A 22,503-nucleotide genomic window follows, 5' to 3' on the forward strand; every position below is an offset into this window, starting at 1 on the left:
GTAAACCCAGGCAGGGTACTGCTAACCGGCGCCCAAAAACTACCAAACAAACTGTCTAAAGCTGAACCCCAGGGACGTGTACACTCACGGGGACCAAGCAGTGGGCACCACCAAGTATCAGGGTGAGGCCAAACACCAGTGGCAAGTAGGGCAGAACCCTCCACCAAGGCTCTAGGCCCCCACCACCACTCTATCAACATCAGAGGCCCGAGACTGTTCAACACGCTTCCACTACACATAAGGGGCAGCCGCGTCCAACAGCCTTGTTGATCAGTCCAGCAACCAGGAGGCCTGGTCGACGACCGGGCCGCGGGGACGCTAAGCCCCGGAAGCACCACAAGGTAAGGCAAACTCAAAAAGAAAAAGAAAACCCCGCAAGAGGACAACGTACCCCAAGGAACAGAGCCAGCCGCTGTGATAGGTGACAACAAGCTGCGCAGCACCCTGCGTCCCTTACCAGTGCAAAAACTGCCTCCTACCCTAAAGTAAACGAGGGAGACAAAACACCCAAGTACCCAAAGGGCGGCCGAAAAACCGAGCAGTTAAATGGACGCACAGAGGCAGACCCCGAGGAACTTGTGGAAGGTAAGCCCAAGCTCCAAGAGCAGTACTTACAAGACACCTAGGGAAGGGAATTCTAGGCGCATGCAGCCTGAGTTATCTTGAGTCTTGAGATGACTGAAGAATAACTCCCAGCTCTCGCACCCGTGGTGTACAGCCGCCACACACAAGGCACAGTGCCGAAAAAAGACCAGAGCACACAACCGAGCCAATAGCATCAGCCTCAAGAATTGGGGTGTGGATTGCCGGTGTGGTGGGTCTGGGGCTACCCCTTTCCCCTCCTTGGAAGGGGGGTGCTGCGCAGACAGCGGCGCGATGACGGGTGACATCATACTAGTTTGCTCGTTTTTGTTTGGGGAGTTCTATCCACTCGTTCGGCTTTTGGTTGCAATTTTCACCAGAATAGGGGTTTGTTTTGGGATGCCTACCTTTCTGGGTGCCTAACCCGGTTGATGGCAGACATAGAATGCTTCCAATCACATGGGGGTTTCTATAGGCCATTGCTCCCCTTGCCTCTCTAGAGAGGGGCCAGGTTCTGGCTCGTAGTCCCAGGTAGGCCCATAAGAACTCCATACACATGACTGATGCCAAAGTCTGACATTAGCATATCAGCCTAGTAAGCTCCGGAGAGCTGTAGGGGCTCCCCCCAGAAAGTGACCTCCAAAAGTAACAGAGCAGGAATAATATCAAAGAATCCCACCATTATCAACAAAAGGACCCAAAGCCCTTGTCTCTGGGACAAGCCCCATGATGAGACAAAGGCCACAGAACATCTTCAGAAGCACCACAAATCCCCAGCCTCCTCCCCAACCCAAACAACAAAAAAGCAGGTGGCAGATCTCCTGAAAGTAGCAGCCCCAAGCCAGGGCAATATGGCAACAAAACTGAGTTAATGAAAGAGCCTCCATAACCCCCCAAGGAAAAGAAAGGTATAAGATGACACTTGCAATCCAAAAAACTATTATAAGAGTGACCAAACAGACTTTATTTCTGTAAGGGCCCCCCCCATCCCTGGAAATAATGTGGTCACCACCAGCAGAGCTGGCAGGCCAGATAACTATGTTGGAACCAAACACACACTTTCAGTGACCAAGTCCCAAGTACTACCTGTAAGTATAGCAACTGTAAAGAAGCTGACCTGTAGGAAGAGAAATCCCAAGCCCCTCAAAGAAGCTTTTCCCTCTGGTGGGAAAAGGGAAGATATCCAAACATTAGAGAAAACAACCTTAAAGCCAAGTTGGAGCAAATAAACCACAAGGGATATACAATGCAAGAGGTATAAACACATGAGCAAAACATAAAGAAGAAACAACAAAGAAATGCTATCCATGGGCCAATGTCCCAAGGAACACCAACACCACTTAGTTTATGTACAAAATGAAACGGCCCCCACAGGGCCAACACATCTCGCAGACACCTAGCACACGAGTGAGGTTGGAGTAGATCCAAGACCCAGGGTAACTCAAGCTGCCATCTGGTGCCTGGTAGACAAGTTGGTATGGAGAGGTTACTTGCTCACTGTCAAATATTCTTTACCTATTCCTTAATTTTTATTTTCTTTATTATGACCAGTTTGTTTTGTTTTATCTGACATTTTGGGCAGCTTCCATGGTTTTGGATGATCTCTGACCCCGCAGCCAAACCCCCTTCGCATGTGAGTGTAACAGTCTGATCCTGGTTCCCGGTAGGCCCAGCAAGTCTCAGAGGCCCACTACATTTCAGGTGGCACTGTGGAACCCGAGCTTTAAGGACTGAAGAGCTACTGATGGAGACAGCACAGAAGAGCCATTTGATCAAATATTGTCATGCTAAGCAGTCCTACCTTGTTTAAAATCTTCTTAAGGTCTGATCTGTCCTTGTCATGTCTAAATTCTGCCTTTTCAATGTCCTTTTTTTCAGCTTCACTTATGGCCAACTTCCTCTGTTGATGAAGAAGTGTGTGAGGAGGCTGGTGGGTGGAGCCAGTGTCGCCCAAGTTACAACATGACGCTAGCATTTCACCCTTGATTTAAATGTTTTGGCTATATTTATGAAGGATTTTAAGCAAGAAATTATCTCATGAAATATGGAAATGCTGATTTTAGGACATGTCTGGTACTGTATATGCTTTGAAGTGTTGATAATTTTACTTGGGACTTAGGTATTGCTTCATAAATGACGCAATGAGTGTAATGAAATGCCTCTTGCCAGTGGTTCCTCAGTGGTGTCACCTAGCTCAGGCACAAATACTCTAGGGCTAAACCTGACCTGCCAGGTTCCTGTCACCATCTATGTCTACCATGATAAAGTACCAGAAACTTACACAGAGAAATTACATTATCACGATATATCAATGAGAAAATCCACAGGAGCCGTGATCATTTAAACAGCGTAGTCATTTAAGAGTGTGCATCTAGGAATATCCAGAAATCAGGTTTGAATCCTCATCACGGTTCGTGTGGATTTTCTCATTTTTCTTACCACGATCTTGCCCTCTTTGAGAGGAGGGAAGTATGTGCAGGATCAGGGATAGACCCACACTGAGGAACCCCCCACCCCTTTCCCATTTAAATAAGAGTAATGAGATCACAACAACAAAATACTCCAGGGAAATGTATTTACACATCATTAAACACACCTCAAAGCAAACAAAGTTGGCCTAGCATATATTTCGCACAGATGTCCAAAGCCAGACTCTAAATATCCTCCTCATAAAATAATGGGAGGGCGACAATCACGCTACGAGTCAAATTTTGTTCCGTGTATGAATTTTTTAACCCAACAAGAACCAATGGTTGAAGTTGTAATAACCCCAAAAGACAGTTTTTACATCAGTATTCATGTTTCTTTTTCCCACTGCATGATAGCTGGTTTGTAAAGCTGTTGCATCAATAACTGGTGAGGGGGTGGCTGTGGCATCAGTGTTTAGCAAGGAAAAGGCAGCAGTAGAGGGAAAGATAAGAGATAATTGAGGAAGCAAGAGACGAGGATATGGAACCACATGTGAAGAAATTACTTTTAGATGGTTTGAGTGGAGGAAATATTTGGTAACAAGATGGCACACAGGTCAGGAAAAAGAAGTTAGGCTGAGGGAAGAAAGTCACCAGCATCCAAGGAGGAAGATGATTGGAGTACAGAAAGGCAAAATCTTATGAGGATGCAGGGGACATTAAGGAGTAAGCCTGGGATTCCTGCCTACATAGGGAGACTTGAAGGGTATTACTGTTGTGGTTGCTGCCCTCATGTGAGCTCCTTGAGGAAGCTAGGCATCATACACAAACAGGAAGACAATTTATTATCTTTCACTTTACTGAAATATATAAAGACTCAAAAACTCAAGGAGATGCAGAACCAAATTACTATTTTGAAAATGGTAATCTAATCAACTACTTATTTCTTACATGACTGGAAGATAACAAGTTTGACTTGCCAAAGAATCTGGAAAGAAAGCAATACATTATAGCATTCTAATTCTACTCAAAAAGCAAAATACTGTATTTACAAGACAGAAAAACCAGGATCCCTCTATATATGAGGAATTGGATCTTATTATAAAAGATGATAAACTAGAAATCTGGAGTCAGTACTAGCAAGCAGTGTTCAGCCTTGCTGAGATAAAGACGTTATTGACCTCTACATGGATCTGTCTGTGTACATAAACACAGATACTGTACTAACTCAAGCATACTCTACAAAAGAGAAGCCATATTAATTATAACACAAATGTTTGCTTACTAAAAGTCATGTAAAAGGGCACATATTATATCATTTTAACATACAAAAATATATTTCAAATATCTAGATCAATAATATATACACTGCAATAATAAACAGAACTGTATTTCACCAACTAAATAACACACGTTACAGCAAAGTCTTATGCTCTTCTGATTATTTGGAGGATGGTTTCTTATTCAGTAACTAGTCTTTACAAAACACAAATACCACCAAGAATAAGAGAGGTTGGGTGGGAGGGTGTGACCTTGGAATACTCATCATGCCCAAGATATCCAATTGAGTAACAATTTGCTGTTATAGCATCTCATTGGTTCAGTGACATTCCATTACACCTGTGCTGGTTCTTGGGCTGAGAGGCCACCAGTTTCAGGGTTATTTCCCTGTATGCTCCTGGGCCGAATGCTCATTGGTTCTTGATTTGCAAAGTGGCCATTGTTTCCTGTGCTGGGTTACCATTGGTTTCCAGGTTGCATGGCTGCTGGTTCTTGGGATTTGGGCCAAGCAGTTTTTAGAGAGATTGCCTTTTATTTTCCAATGTGTCCCTTCCAGTACTTGGTGAAATGACCATCCAGTTCACAGGCTGTATGTCCCCAAGTATTCCTGTGGGCCCTGGGGCTTGGTGTTGCTCTAGGCTAGGTGTCCTCCCTCACACAGTGTGCTATAAACTTTAAGGTTTTTCAAATGTTTCTCTAGGCTTCTTGGTCTTATCTTATGAGATTTTGGCCTCTGCCTTTCTGGTTCTGGGATGTAAGAGGTTCTTGCCCCCCCAAATGCCCCAAGCTCTGTGGGCTCTATGCCTTTTGCCTTCTGAGTCTGTTGTCCAGATTTTTCAAACAGTGACCATGTCATCCGGGCAATGTACTGTTCCTTTCAACTGGGGAATCAAGGCCTCTGGTCGTGGGTTTCGCTCCAATGGTTGGTCGCTCCAGACCATGGTTTCTGGCCCTATGGTTTGGTGGCCAGTTGTTGGAGTTGAGAGCCCTGGGATTTCAGTCCCAGCACCCAGGTCTTTTGAGGAATAGGTTCCTGACATCCCTCCTGGAGTTTTGGTTGTTCTTTTCTCAGGCCTTTGTCAGTCCAGGTGGTTCTTCACCTTGAGTTGGGGCTTTGCTTTTGATCTTGATGTCTCTTAGGATCCATCCAAGAGGTTTATGGCCTAGTTCATTGTCTGAATGCTCTTTTTTGCTGCTTTGGCTGCATTTTTTTGCATTTTAGTTTATTCCCAGCTGTTATCCATCTAGAGGTTAGTTTTGCTTGTTAATGGATGTTTCTCGGCTGTGCAACACCACGTCTTTAAGGCGAATGGGCATTTAACACACTACTGTTGTCTTTATCAAGAGACATGCTCTGCTGCTGTCCTTCCATGGGTCAGCTCTTTACAATTTTCTATAACCCTGTCCTGTGAATAATCACTATTGGGAATAAGCTCAAGAATCTACTGAAGGACTCCCTCAGAAATCATGCACTAAAGGGAATGAAACTTCTTTCTCAGGTGGACTATTCAGTAAGTCTCCAATCTTGCCCATTTCCTTTCTTCCGTGAAAGACTTTTGGGATTCTGTATTGGTGGCTCACGAGTGGGATTGGCAGCTGACAGGGACCTCGATGACCTGGGCTCTACGTGGCATCAACCACCACTGGATTGGTGGCATCCAACCACCAATCCAGTGGTGGTCTGACACATCAATCTTAGGGGTAGTTACCCCTGTGGCAACATTTGTTAACCTTATTTACCTCAGTTATTATATTACTTCAAGCAGTTGCTTGTTTTGCTGTGCCCATCCTTACTGCTTACTTTCTCTTGGTATTGGGGTCGAGCTGTAATCCTCAGGCTCCCCTCGCCTCGTAGACAACCCACCAGGAAAGGCCCTTTATTGACATGATTTGCTTTTCTAGGACATGAGAAACTAGGATCTTTTTTACAGCTTAATTAAGTAAGAGGTTTACTACTGTGTTCCTAAATATCTTGGAAATTATTTACAGTATAATATTAATACTTGCAATATTTTGAAAACCTTTAAATGAGTCTCCACAATTAACATAATAAATACTTTAATAAAAATTGTAAATACAGGTAGTATAATAGTTGTATTTATTTTTGTTTATACAAAAATTGTATAAACATGGCATAAAAGGAGTCTATTGTGTACAAGTGTTGTATATGAATCCTCACTATATACATATCAATAGCAAAGTAGGGCCAAGACTAGAAGCTGCTTGAGCTTTATTTACTTCTTCCCAGAGACAAAGCTATCGAACATTTCTTACTTAAGAAAACTTACAAAATACTTTACATCCAATACATATTAGTAGACTATTACTGTATCACTGAAGACGTGTCAAACAGAGCACTCTTCACTCTTTTGTTCCTTAATATTTCTTATTCTAGCTGAACTTCTTGTTAATACTATATAAATTATCTTTAAAGGCAAATAGCTAAGGCACATTAAATAAAGAACACAAAATCTGGACAACCCACCTCCAGATCAGCAAGCTGAGAGCGAAGTTCAGATTTCTCCTGCTCCAAGCGGGTCACCTTTGAGATAAGCTCATCTGTTGTTGATGATCGCTCACCAAGGCTCTGGAGAATAGATGCAACTAAAGTTGACGAATTCTTTCATTTCTTATCAAAAGATTTCTTTTCAAGTCCTTAAAACTGATAGTTTTTTTTTGCTATAACCTACATCTCTCATATTTGTATCATGGACATTACAACACTGCAACAATGAAGATAGTAAATTAGATTTGCTTACCCCTCTAAGAGATTTCATGTTCATCTCCAGCTCAGCATTCCTTAATTCAGCATTAGAGAGATCTTGTTGAACTTTATTTTTAGAGTCTGAAAGTTGATCCTTTTGACGTTTGAGGTCTGACACAGCACTTTGCAAATCAGCCACTCGCTCATCCAACTGACGGCGCTCGACTTCACTTCGTGACAAAAGATTCTGGGACTGTGAAACAAACATAATCGTGGGACTGTAAAGCACACACACAAGTCTGGAACTAAAGCCAAGAATAAGAAATACAAAACATACAAAAGGAAAAACAAACATGATGAAAAAGAGTTGTATCATTTTCCTGGGATTGGCACCTCAGTGGTTCCCCAGAGTTTATGCACTGGAACACAACGGCTAGCCATGGTTAACACACCAGGCATCTGTGATCATCTCTTGGTACCATAATCCTGCTCTTAAAAAAAAAAAAAAGAGGCCGGAAACCTGGGACAAGTCACAATACACTTAACCGAGGAAACCCCCTACCAAAATGACTAATAGGAGCTTACAAAACTCAAAACATGCATAAAGAAATGGTATGAACAAATACCAAACAAAACTCAAAACTAGTTTAATAAATGTCCAAAATACCACCTTACTGCTTTTCCCTTCCACCACCTTAGGGCAGTGTCAGTCAACAAGGGTTCCAGTAAGATCACCAATGTCACTCTGGAGGCTTCATTAAATCCTCTGAACCCATGGATAAGTAAGAAAACAAGGTAGGAAAAGGGTAGTCGTTGTGAGGTTATTTGTGTATTTGTGATAAACTAAACTAGGCCACATGATTGTCCAACATGTCAAGCATGTGTATGACTTTGTCCTGGGATACAAATGCATAAGCTCTGGGATGACACTAATGGAGTTTTAACATCACACAGTATTTAACTCATTATTTTTCAAATGCTATTAAAATATTCTTTAACACATTACAACCTGAAAATGACTAGTTCCAGCTGCAATTCAATTTCTATTAGCTGCACCAATCTTCGATAGATATATAAATAAGAAGCAAAAAAGCAACATACCCTAGAGAGTTCTTCCTGCATGCTACTGGATGACGAAACTGTCTCCTTTAGTGATCGGTTTATGGAAGAGAGTTTATCTTTCAGTTCGGATTCTGAATTAGCGATAACAGCCATGCGTGTCTTCAGGTCTTCGACTTTGCCCTTAAGGGAAGAGTTTTGGTCTTCAAGACTTCTCATGTTACGGTTATAATTCTCCCTGCTAACAACTAGACTCTGTAGAACAATAGAGAAACAAATAGTACATATATTATTTCAAACACATGCCACTTTCTAAATTAAACGAAAGTAGTTGCCGGCTTTCTTAACACATTTCTAGACGAGTCAAGAATAAGAAATAAGTAAGAATTGAAAATGGATTTGAAGCTTCGTATTGAAAACCTGGTAGTAAGTGACACACGGAACAAATTCTTTCTTGAAATGTATAGAACTGCAAAGATAAATTTGGCACTGCCACCAAACACCAACAGTGATGAACTTATAATAAACTACATTCCCTCAGAAAGATATGTTTTGGTAGTTGCTAATTGAAAGATGTAACTCAGGGATAGAATATATCAGGATATGAATAGTGATGTAATAAGTGCACAGGTCAATGACTACTGGGCACTGTAATGAGTAGAGTACAATACTGTAATGAGTAGAGTAAAATACTGTAATGAGTAGAGTATGGTGCTGTAATGAGTAAAGTACGGTGTTGTAATGAGTACGGTGTTGTAATGAGTATAGTCTTGTAATGAGTAGAGTATCTGCTGTAATGAGTAGACTATGGTACTGTAATGAGTAGACTATGGTACTGTAATGAGTAGACTATGGTACTGTAATGAGTAGACTATGGTACTGTAATGAGTAGAGTACGGTGCTGTAAAGAATAGAGTTTGGTACTTTCTCAAGAAGTAGAAAAACTTCCAGAACCTCTCCAGGTATGCTGTAATGAGTAGAGTACATGCATATTTATAAGTGCAGTGTAAGGAATATAATAAGATTAGACTGGTATACAGGAGGTAGGGAAGAGGTTGAGGTGGAGTGGTGGTGGTGTGGTGATACTATGGAGGTATTGTATTGTGGTATTGGTTATTACATGGTCCTCATCCACATAGAACCTATACCAAGGCCAAAACCTAAGACATCAATAGACAATAGCCAGAAGGCTGAGAAAGCTGACAGAAATCTATCTCAGATATGAAGATCCATATCTTTCACTTCCCCTCCCTGTATCCCCAGTGGTGGTCTGAAGGAAGACAGAATTAAAAGGGTTGTAGTGTGTGCTAATACCATTGGAAACTTTAAATCTTAACATTATAAAGAATATAAGGAAAACAGGACTCTTAGTTCTCTTACAGTAACTAGACTTGGTTAAATACACACACACAGTTTTTATATATATTTACCTCAATTTCCATCTGCTTTTCACTAAGAGCCTTTTTAGTTGCACCGAGATCTGATTCAAGTCTTCCTTTTGAGTCGTCAAGTAATGTAGCTCGTTGTTCAGTTGCCCGCAGCTTTTCTTTAATGTCAGTATTTTCCATCTCTATTCGGCCAACAGCATTTTTGAGTTTCTGTACACGATCCTGTTAGTTGTTGAAAACTAAATTAGCCAAATATCTATCATCTTAATATCATCAGTAACAATATAAAATACTTTAAAATCCACATTTTGTGTACACATACAAAAGATTCTCACTGGTTCTACCCCTTCTTTAACTTACTCAAAATTAAACACAACATTTCTTTATGTCAAAAAGCATTTGATATTTGAACCATTGAAAAGCTACATGAAAAACTCGAGAATGCAGCTAAGGAACGGAAGGATTCAAAACAAGATTCTTGAAGGGCTGAACCAGGGAACCAGGAGTCAGAGGAAAAACACAGAAAACTGTGGGACACTGATCGGGAACTACGCCCCAAGGACACCAGAACAAACACCCAAGTAAAATAGGGGGCATGTCATGATTGTTATCATTCTTCATAATGGCATTGTGACAATCAACAGAGAGCTAAAGGACAAAGGCAGACCTGGAGTGCATGCCTACAGATCTCAGGCACCCACCAGGGTAGCCAGAGTACCAATCTGCAAAACTCAGGGGCAAAACATCCAGGCAACCTAGGTGATGTACCCGGGGAGGGTCCAGAACCAACCCCTCCCACCGACCATCAAAACAGAGAAAAAAATGGCCAGGCCTACAACACACATATCAGGAGTATCAAATATGAGGGAAAACCTTGCAGGACCAAAGAAAATTCATAACAGCCAATAACAGGGCATAGGGCCTGCTAAGGAAACTAAAAAATTTACACTTCCCCCCATCCACCCCCAATTTAGGAAGGATTGCAGTTGGGGGTAAAGTCTGGGCAAAATCACCAAATCCACATGAAACAATTAAGGGAAAAGAACAATTCAGTGGAGGAGGCAAAGAGAGTCCTGGTAGTACAGTTGGGTGTCATTCTCGACTCACAATCGAAAATTCCGGGTTCGAATCCCAGGCAAGATGGAATTGGTTGGGTGTGTTTCCTGTCACCTAATGTCCCTGTCCACCTAGACAAATAGGTACCCAGGAATTAGTCAGCAACTCCTGGGTATCTATAAGGTTGCATCTACCTTTAGAACATTCAGATTGAATCCTAGGGAGGGTCAGTAATTTGACCCTGGGAATGACTGATATAAGCCTAACATGTACTGTATGTACATGTTAGGCTTTGTATGTCTAAACTGGCTGCCTGTCTCCCCAACACAATGAATTATTAATTATTATAACATAACAACAACTAAGAGAACAGAACATGACCGATATCTGCACAGGCATGAGACTCAGGCAACTTGCCTTGTAAGGACAAATTGGCCACAGCCAGTTGTGTCAAACACAGAATGAACTTCACAAAGAACACAAACCTCCAAACACATGTAAAATAAAGGCGAGTGAGGCAGCCACTCTCTCTCTCTCTCTTCAAATACAAGAAACACAGAAGCAGAGATGTGCACCAACAACCACAAGTGGAAAGAGTCCCCTGAGTAGAGTTAGCTCTAAATCCCCCAAAAGAGAGCACAGGTACAAGGAGAGTACAAACCCCCACACTATTAGAATAAAAAGACAAAGTTGATAATATAGGTCATAGCCCTTGCCCCCACCCCAACTCAATACATGAATCAATATCAGATACTACAAATAACTGAATTAGGCTCAAAACTAGGAGATATTACCAGCTCACTACTAGAGACTAACAGGAAAACCTGACAAGGTAATTAGACCCCATTAATCCCAGGACAAAGACCAAAAAGAAGTCCAGTTGCAAGAGGCGTGAATTCATTATTCGTCAACCAAACCCTGTACACTACAACTGAGGAACAACAAAATCCAAAGGAAGAGCTTCCACACAAACACAAATACAACTGCCTTAACTTTGTGAAATGTATAGGAGCTGGCTATAACAGTACCTAAGAGGCCTTAACTCAAACACATTACAAAAGAAGAAAAATTATAATCATGGGAACTTACTGTTAGAGAGCTCTTGTCGTGCTCTAGATCAGCCACTTTGCGCCGAGTGTTGCTCAGCTCTTCGTTCAGGGTGCGGATTTCACTCTCCTTACGACGTAGAGCATCCTCCTGCAATTTTAAACTAAGTTATTAGGAAAAATATGTATACATCAATGGCCTCTACCTCAGAGGTGGAAAGTGTTATGGGTAAGACTAAAAAACAGAGTATTGAATGAAGAAAGGCATCCAAGTAGATACCTTATGCTTATATCACTTATATAAATATCACATATATCTTATATTAACCCAAAATGAGGTAAACTGCTTGCAAATTTACATATTTATGTAATATAACAACATCCTGACTAATTTAACCTGTGGTTATTCATTATCATACTATGATATACTGTCATAATATGTTGATGAAAAGGCAGACAAAATGTACCTGTTGGCTGGCATTTGACACGGCTTTGTTGAGTTTATCATCTGCATAGCGCTTCTTCTCCTCCAATTCTGAGAGAGTTCTAGTGACATCTCTTAATCTAGCCTCTGATTTATGGTGTGTCTCTTGGAGCTCCGAGAGTTGTCGCTCAAGACTCGTTACACGAGCCACAGCGTCATCCTGACGGATTGAATGGATTAATTCATAATCATTTTGTTATTTACAGTTAGTGTCCTGTATGAAATAATCCTTAAGTTGACTTGTGTGCATCAGCAATTTTACTTGATAAAACCGATAGGATGAAATGCATATTCTTACCCTTTCTAACTCCACTTGATTCATCTGGGTCATTAGGGCTCGTAATTCATGACGTACAGTTTCTGGGTCAATCTCTGCTACGTTAACTTTTTCAGGCGATCCAAGAGCCTCAATTGATGCGTGTATATCACTGTGGCTACCAGACAGTTCGAAACCTGTAGGTGAAGTGGTGTTCCTTTGATGAATCACAAGCATGTTAAATACCTCCACTATAAACCAAAACAATTCTTTAATATATAAATAGAAAAATAGATCTAAGAAAGAAGATTAAAGTCTATCTTTGACTCAATTTGCCTTCAGTAGTACACTAAAGTTGGGTAAATTATCCCCTACAAAGCATCCATAAGTATATTGTACACATGTACTTTATTGAAATGTTTAGATAAAATGCAAACAGCCATCATTTACATAACTAAAAATTTATAGGAATACTTTTCCCATACAAAGCAGTGCTTAAAATTAGTAAATTTTATTTAGTGCATGACTACCTGTATAAATAATTCTTTTGAGAATAGAAAAACTCACTGAACAAGTCAGCTACTGCCTTCAAAGAATGTCCAGCTCTCCACAAGATAACTAAATTCCATGAATTGGCAGAGGAAAACACTGAATCATTCTCAATCTAGCCAAAAGTGACCATCAGAAGGCCCATCAGTTACCCTCTATACATCTCTAAACACACTACTTTACCTGAAAAACACTGCCAAGTATTCCTCTGCTAAACTGCTCATTTACTTCCCGGCTCCTATCTAACCAGCAATGTCATGAGAAGTGCCTAGGGACATCTCTTCACTTTCATCCCAAGGCATCCACACAGGCACAGGGTAAGTTGGGCGGAAGAGGGAATATACCGGAGCGACTAGTAAGTCTTGCTTGTAAACTAGCTCATCATATGCACTTAAAACATTATTTGTGAGGTTCTCTTAGGCAAGAGTCCCTCAAGGCCAACCTGACAGCGTGAAACTGTGTATTTGCCTAATAGTAGTTACATTATGAAACAATGTTTATGATGCTTCCTATAAGGTTTGTCACAAAGTTTTGGAGTACTCAGAGTATGTGTATAGAGGAGAGCCCAAAACAAAATGTGCACGTACGACCTTTGTTCAATCTCAAAGAATTCAAGTCTTATATACAGAATATTTATATATTACAGTACTTGTATAGTTATCACATTTCACATATTGTTAATTTTTAAAAATTAACAATAACATGATAAGTGTTTTTCAATATGAAAAATACACATGCAGGAATGTTTGTCAATATTTTCCTGTGTAATGATGTATATTTAATAGAAACTCTAGGAAGCATGTGCATCAATGTAATTTCATTATTGCACAATTATTGATATTTTAATCCCATACCGAGAGCTTATTAAATTGAATGGTATGCATTCTTCCATTTTAAATAGCTCTCAGGGCCAAGCCTATCAATAATGGTTTTATGATATTCTTTAAAATATTTAAAAGCAAGCAGCAATAAATGAAGACAAAGCTTTAATTTACAATATTAAAGTACTGTACTCAACTGCAGCTTACTGGCATAAGCAATCAAGCAAGTATTCAAGGATGTGACTATGCACGCTAACTCAGTGACAACAAACTTTCCAGGTAAACTTTACACTGCTTCAACTTGAACCACCAGTTGGCACATGTCTGCCACTGACTAATGCACAAGCTTAATATACCAACCAATCTTGCCCTTCCTGCTCCGTAGCGCAGGCGACGATGGTGAAACATCTTGGTACATGCGGGTGACTGTGCGTAGAGATGTGTACACATTCTGCAGTTTTCTCTCCAGCTGTTCTCTGGTTGTGTCCAAGTTCCCCAGTTGTTGTTCAAGGGCTTCAACATGTCCCTCTTCTCGGGACAGTTTCACCTACAAAAAATAAGAGAAAATACCGTGTTAAAAAGACTGAACTGCCACCTTGTGAGTGGACCCTCAGTTTTCCCTAAGAAAGGGTCAGGGTTCATCCAGGACACTGCTCATTCATTCCAGGCACTCACTCACTTTAAGCATCAGTAAATCAAATAATCTTTCCACTAGTCTTGCTGTGTATTCCAGAGGCTGGAAGGCAGGCTAGTAGAGGATAAACGTAAGCCTCGAAGTATGAAAACCAGACAACTGATCCCATAGTCAAACTCCCAAAGCAAAAGCCTAGACACTAAGGCATGTCCTCTGTAGCACTCCTCAAACCTATTACAACATATGATGCTCATTAACCTGAGCTGGGGGTGCCAATCATATAAATTGACCATCTACTTGGCCGAACTTCATTTAGCCATAGACCTGCATAAGAAGATCTCTACTCTTCTCCAACAGTAACTCTAGCCACCCTGCACACCAAGGATCTGCTATGACTCCAACCATGTCAATGTCCCTCTCCTGATTATGGATTCATCTAAAATTATTTGTTACCATCCCTTAATTTATTGTGAGAAAATAAATAAATAAATAAATAAATAAATAAATAAATAAATAAATAAATAATAAATATATATATATATATATCTATCAGACTAGCAAACACACTATAATAAGTTATTATAGTGTGTTTGTGTCTCAGTACCCCTCTCTCTCTCTCTCTCTCTCTCTCTCTCTCTCTCTCTCTCTCTCTCTCTCTCTCTCTCTGGAAATTCTAAAGAGGCCAGACACCACTTATAACTGTAGATGAGCTACACTAGTGACTATGGAGTGACCAGACATAGCCACCGCTATATGATGGGAACTGAGACACTATTTTATAAAATTAAGATTGAACTATACCTTAAGGTTGCTGATTTGTTGATTGGCATTGTTAAGGTAATTCTCGAGGTTCTTCTTCTCGTCATTTAATTTGCGTTCATTTGCACGAGATTCCTCAAGGCTGAAAATAGTGTAAACGTGAATAAACTATTGCGAAAATATCTGAGGCATTACACTAGTGCCCATGTACAATCACTAGGGATAATGTATGAATACGTTCAGTAATGAGTCAATTTATTCAAAAACATTTGCAGTTACAGTATAATGTAATAGACAACATGGGTACCTCTACAAATTCTTTGGTTTTACTATGTTTGCAATAGTATAACAGAACAGAGGATGAATTACTAAATTACCTGCTGGCCAGTTCCTGTTCCTTAGCTGCGTGGTGGTCCTCAAGTTCAGTCAATCTTCGTTCTAAAAGAGCAAGCTCTGTTTGCAGATTGTCTCGTTCTCGCTCATATTCTGCCACCTTTAAAGAGACCAATACATATATCATTTAAATGTTGTTAGGAATATCTTTAATGTAAAATTTACCCAAGTTTAATTTAAAAAATTTTTGAGCTTAAACCCTCAGTCACTCCTTAAGGCAAAAATGCCACTGCCACAGCACTGGGGTTATCCAGTCAAGGTCACCTGTTACCAACATTGCCAACAGGCATGGATCTTTTCAAACTACTCTTTCCAGGTCATATATGGTGAAAGGGAGACACTTCAGACATCTCAAAAATATCACACATGCTTTTCTGTACTTGGACTAAAAGTGCTAATTCAGTCTTGTAACTGTGTGTGTGTAATATGGGCAGCATGTACGTCAAGGTGGGTACACAAATCCAGGCTATTTCAAAATACTTATAAGAAGTGCTAGTTATAACACGTACGGCAAATTGCATTAGAATCAATGAGAAAGATAAGACTAACCTTTGTTTTCAGTTTTGAAGCCTCCTTTCTGCTCTCATTATGGCGGTCTTCTTCTGAGGACAACCGAAGCCGGAGGTTTTCCAACTCTTGAGATTTGCTGAGTCCTTCCGTTTCTAACAGCTTAAATTACATTAATTCAAATAATATTAAAACCAAACTGAATTCAACTTCAACTGAAAACTTACAACAAAAATCTAATTTAAAAGAACTTGTAAGGATACAGTACAGTGTTGGTCCAGCCAATCCTTAAGAGAGAGGCACCAGCCCTATGAGACCCATTCAAGCTTACTGGAAGCCAGGAGCAGAATCCAGCTCTATATGAGAGCACCTAATTTCCTTAAAGTAATCAGTTGTTTTGATGATTACATTTTCTTGGGTTAGTCTCAGTTTTTGATTGATGTCCCATTGCCAAACTCTCATCACCTCATTGAGAACACCAGTGTATGCCATTGCTCATGACAGGCTTGGGTGGGTCTCAACGACCTGATTCAGCCACCCCCTAATGCTTGGCTGGACTCAGCTCAGCTGCTGAGAGAGTCCTCCTAGAAAAACTTTTCAAGTATTCTGCAAGCATTCATACTGCATGTATTCAACAAATTTGCATTAATTTTTAATACTGTATTATTATTATGCCTTGGTCAATTTCTTTATAAATTTAGAATATATATAGTAAGAACTGCTTTTCTGTGCAGCTTCTGTGAAAAACAGAACATGGAGTAAAATGCAATACAGTATTGCTTCATGAGTTGGCCCTCAGTTGTGCCCTTCAATAAGTGATCAATATGGGCCATTACACACACACACTTTCTACCTGCCAGGTTCTAATGACTTCTTCACCCACCATGACCTATAACACTCCATGTAATCTAGTCATGTAGTTGAGGAAGGGAGAAAATTATGAATTTAACTGTAACCACCTCTTAGAGACCAATTCATCCTAAGATAAAAGAATAAACATTAAAATCGACAAAGCCCATGTAAACAAAAATTTAAATCATATTTCACAAACTATCTCTCTGCTAACTACCAGCCAGACACTCATTCATTCCCTTAATTGCTATTGGATAACAGCAGCACCGCCACCACCCTGTGAGCAGATTTTTTTAACGTCTCTCATCACGGTGGGGGAACAAGTCAATAGAGCTTGGCTGGTGGAAAGGGTTTCTGTGAACCCATAAAGCCCTCTGGCTCAGGTCAGTAATCAAGGTGCCTTAGCTCAGAAATGGTTGTTTAATGGATAACAATTTATAATTCTTTTACCTTCACTGCAGCTACAGATTTTCTGTAAGAATTATATGCAAAGGGTAAGCTATTTCCTAAAAGTTTCATAGACCTCAGCCTGATCTTCTAAGGATGGTAGTACAGTGCTGTATCTAAGAATATATAAACGTAAGAATAATGGAAGCTGCAGAAGGAACACTGGCTTCTTTTAATACTAACCCAAACTCATTCACATGTGGGTCTAACCTTCACTGGAAACAATCCAGCAATCTTTGGCATTATATTTCTACTTTGAATGATTGTTTACAAAAACACACATGAAAGAATATGATTAATGCTCTCCCTAGTCAGGTACACTACCTCAATAACATTAATGTTATAGCTCTATCTGCAGTCTTTGGTGATGTCTTATTATTATTATTATATTATTATTATTCAATTTTGGCTGGAAGACTGCAATTACTAATTTATATCATACACTATATGACTATTGTTTTCCGAGTATGTGTGTAATTGTTTCTAACAAACCTGAAGTTTTTTCTTCAGGTCTGACATATCCCTGTGAGCATCCTGCTTGACCGAGTTTAATTCCCGAAGTTGCGTTGTCATGCGAGCAATCAGATCTGCATGCTTGGCTTCAGAAACTTCCAGAGCTGAAAATGATATAGTAGTTCAAATTCACACCAATATTTATTTTATCAAAATACTTATGATTTGCAACTCTTAGTTTTTCTTTAAATTCCTATGAATAAGTACAGTGAATCATAAATTATATTATATTATATTATATATATATATATATATATATATATATATATATATATATATATATATATACATATATATATATTATATATACATACACACACACACACACACACACACACACACATACACACAGTATATGGTATTACACAGGCAATCCCATAATGTTTGTGAACTCTTATCTGGTGCCACTCCTTCAAAATCAAGAATCATGCTACTCGGCCTAAATTCACAAAAAGCGTGAACAAACCTTCCTAAGCTGTTAATTTGGGAGGTGGCAAAAAAGACTGAACTTAATCTAGGTATCTGTCAGGTTTATGATGCTCTTCTCTCTACAGTGAAGAATATTGTAAACCAAAACACACAGAAATCACATTATCATGATATATCAACGAGAAAATCCACAGGAGCCGTGAAACTTCCAGTGGATGTCATGGCGTAGTCACGACATATACGGGATGACATGTTGTGGCGTAATAGACGACTACGCCACGACATCTGATCACGTCGTGGCGTAGTCGTCTAGAGCGTGCATCTGAGAATACCCAGCACGTAAGTTCGAATCCTCATCACGGCTCCTGTGGATTTTCTCATTGTAAACCAAAGCAAAGGAAATTTAATTAATGGCATGTTATATGAAAAGTACATGAAGCTAAAATTTCATTAGAGTATTTTAATGAGAATACTTCCCTAACAAAGACTTAAACAAAGTTCTTGGTGGATAGCCTTTTCATATACAGTAGTGAAAACAAGAAATTTGTATGTATATCATGGATACAACATAGGAATTTATCATATAAGTGATTCACAGTCAATTTGCCTATGGTGAAATTACAACTTATTCTTACAAGCTCACCGGCATCACAGGGTCTGTCATACCATTTAGAAGAGTACGGATCAAGGCAAACCACCTGACCAGTCATGGGATAATGCTCATGAAAGTGTATGTGAAAGCATCATTACTGCTGTGCTTTTAATTTAACTAAAGCACCCTAAATTTCACACTTTGTACAATAGCATAACAGTTGTGATGTATTAAGTGTGAGAACAGCTTGGAAACTCATAAATGATCCTAACAGTAAAAATATTCATGTACTGTATGCATAAATATTTGCAATGTGCAATAATTAAGAAACAGACAGACACATTTCAACTTACAACTAAGCTTGTTTTCTTTATCATCAAGACGTTTTTGTATGTCCTTTTTCTCCTGATCTGATTTTTTAATAAATATTTGCAATTCAGTAGATCTTCTTTCCTCAGCAGCGCGCATTTCATCATTAATTCGGCTGATTTCCTTCTTCAAAGAACCTCTTTTCTCTTCGGCTGAGTAAGATCAATGATTTTGTTAAAACATATTCGAGACCATCATGAGAATGTTGTATTAGCTGAAGATCTACTACTTGGTCAAAATATCATTTACTCAGTTGCTCTCCACATTTTAAATAAATTTGGCAAAAATAGGACATTGATAAATACATAAACTCTCCTTTAGCATACCTTATTAGATAATGCTTCAGAATATGTCAATGGAGCAAATATTATGAGCACTAAAAAATCTCAAATATTAATACTGTAATATGTTGAAAATAAACATTTTACCATCTTTAAGCTTCTCTTCAGCATCCTCTAAATCCTGCTGGAGCCGACATGCGTCTTCCCTTGCCAGTCTCAAGTCTGTCTTAATAGATGTGATCTCTACCTCATTATCTCTCCGGGCATCATCAAGACGGCTCTGGAGCTCTCGTATTCTACGCTCGTACGAATCTTTTTCTTCCTTGAGCTGCTTTTCAAATGTTTGGCTGATGAAGAAAACTTAATCAGGTGTTTTTCATGTAATATCAAATATTCCATTCCAAGAAGAGTGAAATACAGTTAACAAGAAATTAAAGTTTAAAACAGCCCCATGCAAACTGTGCTTTAAATGAATGACAAAAGTGCAGGGTTGCAAAAAGGCAAATGATCATTTATAATAACAAAAGCTTTATCTGCTCCAGAAATAGGTTTAAGTTAAGAGACCATTGATTTTCATTCACTTAAATGCCATTTCATCATATTAAATTAAAATTAATAATATCCAAATATTGATGAAAACAAAAAATAATGAAAACATCGAGTGCTGATGAATCTCATGTCTGATTAGGCCTTTCAGTTGTCCTCTTAAGCAAGGACACAAAGGACAGAACCAAATAAGGTCGAGGAAGTCAATATTTTGCCACGATGTAGCAAGAATTTGCTCAAAGAACACCATGGGGGCAATGGGAGACACTAGAGAACACTGTTGAGCCAAAAATTACCTTCAAAATCTTCATTTATCTACATTCAAAATTCCTCAAAGCACTACTCAACATCAAAGAATCACCAGGAAGCACTCTGCTAATTTCTTGATGACCTGCATAGCTGCTACACCACATGTCAATAGGGTATTCAAACACTGCCCAAGCTCGCATTTTGCCTGACAAACCCCATACAGACTGGAAAAGCTATTTCACCGCACTATTCTGTAAGAGAATATTTATTAACCAAGGTGCTAGAAAAATCTGATGTTCATTTTTATACTACAGCCTTCTGTCCTCTCTTTTTATACATACTTTAAAGTAGTGTACTATACAATATGAATTTCTTTTCACATAGATTGATTTATTATAATGCAAATTTGAACACGCATTAGAGTGGGGAAAAAATGGACCTTTGAAGCTATCAGGGATCTAGATTAAATAAAATTCCCAGTGCAACAAATTGGCTCTAGTCCATGAAGGTCATCTGAGTAAAGTCAGACTATACGGGTATCATGGTGTGAGATTTAAGAAGATAATTAACTCAATGTAACCTACCTCACCCCTAAATGTCAACCCATGTCTACGATTTTAAACAATGCTGTTTGTTGACCAAATTGTATTTTTGCTTTTTTCTGCCATGTTTCCCCCCCTTTTTTTCTGATTTTTTCTCAACACAATTTATACTTTAATGTAAGTTAGTATTAAGTTTTAGTCTTAAGTGTTTTTTTCTGCCTGAAACGCTTTGCGTAATAGTGGCTTTAGGCATTGTATGTACTAGCTCTATCTATGAATCCATCAACTTTTGTATTTCACCTTGTATGTATGTACTTTACCTGAATAAATATTTGTATTTTTTGTATTTGTAAGAGATGGAGTTTGATAGTGTTGCTGTGGGTGCTGCCATCTGGTGCTAGTCATGAATAAGGGCTAGGTGGGCAAAGTGGTAGTTTGGGGACAAGAGAGTGCTATAATGGCAGGCCTTGTGATGCTAATTAGAACTAAAAATGGCTGCGAGTATTTATGAATAAATCTGTGGTTCCTCTGTGCCGGACTGAGCTTGTCTCTAGTGCTTTCTTTGCACTAAATTGACCTGACAAGGACATTTCAACAGATTCTGGTTGTACTGGAGCACAATATTAACTTTCCTTGACTGCAATGATCCTCTCCAATAGAACCAGCAGTGATCTTGTCATAGGGGAGCACACAAATATATATCATGATGTATATTTTTCAGATGAACAGTACTGGTTTCTCTACTTAAATGATATGGGTATACACTGTAAAGGACAGGATGCTCATGCATGACTTGATGAGGTCACTATCCAAGGTGTAGACTGTTGACCAGACCACACACTAGAAATTGAAGGGACGACGACGTTTCTAGTGTGTGGTCTGGTCAACATACTTGAGCCACGTTATTGTGACTCATCGCCTCCAAGGTGTAGACTGTGTCCATGTGGTCACATATCTAGTAACTTGCCAACAGTAACAATGCCTAACCTGACATTGAGTAGCAATCACATCACAAGCACCACACAAATAATGAACTTATACAAATTGCTTAAATTCATCAGGGAAACGAAGTATTTCAAAATTTTATCCTAAAAGCTAATGCTTTTAAAATTTTTAATCATAAAAGCTTCAAAATTTTAGTATATAGATCTTGCTGTGTTGTTAAGTCATTTCAGGTTTCCAGTAAAACACTGTGTCTTTAGTAATATTTTGTTCATTAGACTCAACTTCTACTCTATTTATTACCTCTCTAAATATTATTGTTGATATTTAAATTTCTTGAGCATTAAATAAATCAATTAAAAGTGAAAATTATTCACAATGACATCCTTTAGACCTCCACATATTGGTAGCCAAGTCTCCACAAACACCAGTAGTGATTACCTCACCTGTTAGCATGTAATTCCTCTTTGAGCTGTACAATTTTATTGTGTAGTGCTCCCTCATTAACTCGTCCTGCTTCTGCTTTACTGGAGCCATCACGTCGCAGCTGCTCTAACTGACTCTCATATGTTGAAAGATCGCGCTGTAGTGCGGCAACTTTCTCTTCCAAGCTTGCAATTTCTTGCTGGGCTGTTACCAAACAATAATGAAATCAAGTTAAAAAGATACAAATTTAAATTATGAGCAAACTAATAGGAAAACCCAGTGAAGAATGTAATGAAATGCCCTTTTCTTGAAGACCCTCAGTGGTTCTCATTTTTGCCCCCCCTGCCTCTTCTACTTACCTATAGATTCTGGGGGGTTACACCCTAAC

At 39.3% G+C, this 22,503-nt stretch overlaps 1 protein-coding gene across 5 annotated transcripts in view; it reads right to left on the reverse strand.

Moving 5' to 3' along the window:
• The window catches only part of LOC123766935 (rootletin), a 217,353-nt gene that overhangs the window by 19,643 nt on the left and 175,207 nt on the right, over window positions 1-22,503 (reverse strand). For 3 of the 5 annotated variants that reach the window (XM_069307477.1, XM_069307476.1, XM_069307475.1), the window contains exons 21-36: window positions 22,136-22,319; window positions 19,558-19,757; window positions 19,114-19,281; window positions 17,719-17,843; window positions 15,970-16,089; window positions 15,405-15,520; window positions 15,070-15,169; window positions 13,995-14,181; window positions 12,307-12,461; window positions 11,992-12,168; window positions 11,568-11,675; window positions 9,465-9,644; window positions 8,077-8,289; window positions 7,031-7,228; window positions 6,757-6,858; window positions 2,384-2,482 (exon numbers count right to left, since the gene is read on the reverse strand). In XM_069307477.1, coding sequence (XP_069163578.1) covers window positions 2,384-2,482; window positions 6,757-6,858; window positions 7,031-7,228; window positions 8,077-8,289; window positions 9,465-9,644; window positions 11,568-11,675; window positions 11,992-12,168; window positions 12,307-12,461; window positions 13,995-14,181; window positions 15,070-15,169; window positions 15,405-15,520; window positions 15,970-16,089; window positions 17,719-17,843; window positions 19,114-19,281; window positions 19,558-19,757; window positions 22,136-22,319 — 2,432 coding nt within the window. The remainder of the gene's footprint in view (window positions 1-2,383; window positions 2,483-6,756; window positions 6,859-7,030; window positions 7,229-8,076; window positions 8,290-9,464; window positions 9,645-11,567; window positions 11,676-11,991; window positions 12,169-12,306; window positions 12,462-13,994; window positions 14,182-15,069; window positions 15,170-15,404; window positions 15,521-15,969; window positions 16,090-17,718; window positions 17,844-19,113; window positions 19,282-19,557; window positions 19,758-22,135; window positions 22,320-22,503) is intronic. The other 2 variants (XM_069307479.1, XM_069307478.1) reach the window with 1 other exon arrangement.

The sequence above is a fragment of the Procambarus clarkii genome, chromosome 60 (genome assembly GCF_040958095.1).
Source record: "Procambarus clarkii isolate CNS0578487 chromosome 60, FALCON_Pclarkii_2.0, whole genome shotgun sequence".
NCBI lineage: Eukaryota > Metazoa > Arthropoda > Malacostraca > Decapoda > Cambaridae > Procambarus > Procambarus clarkii.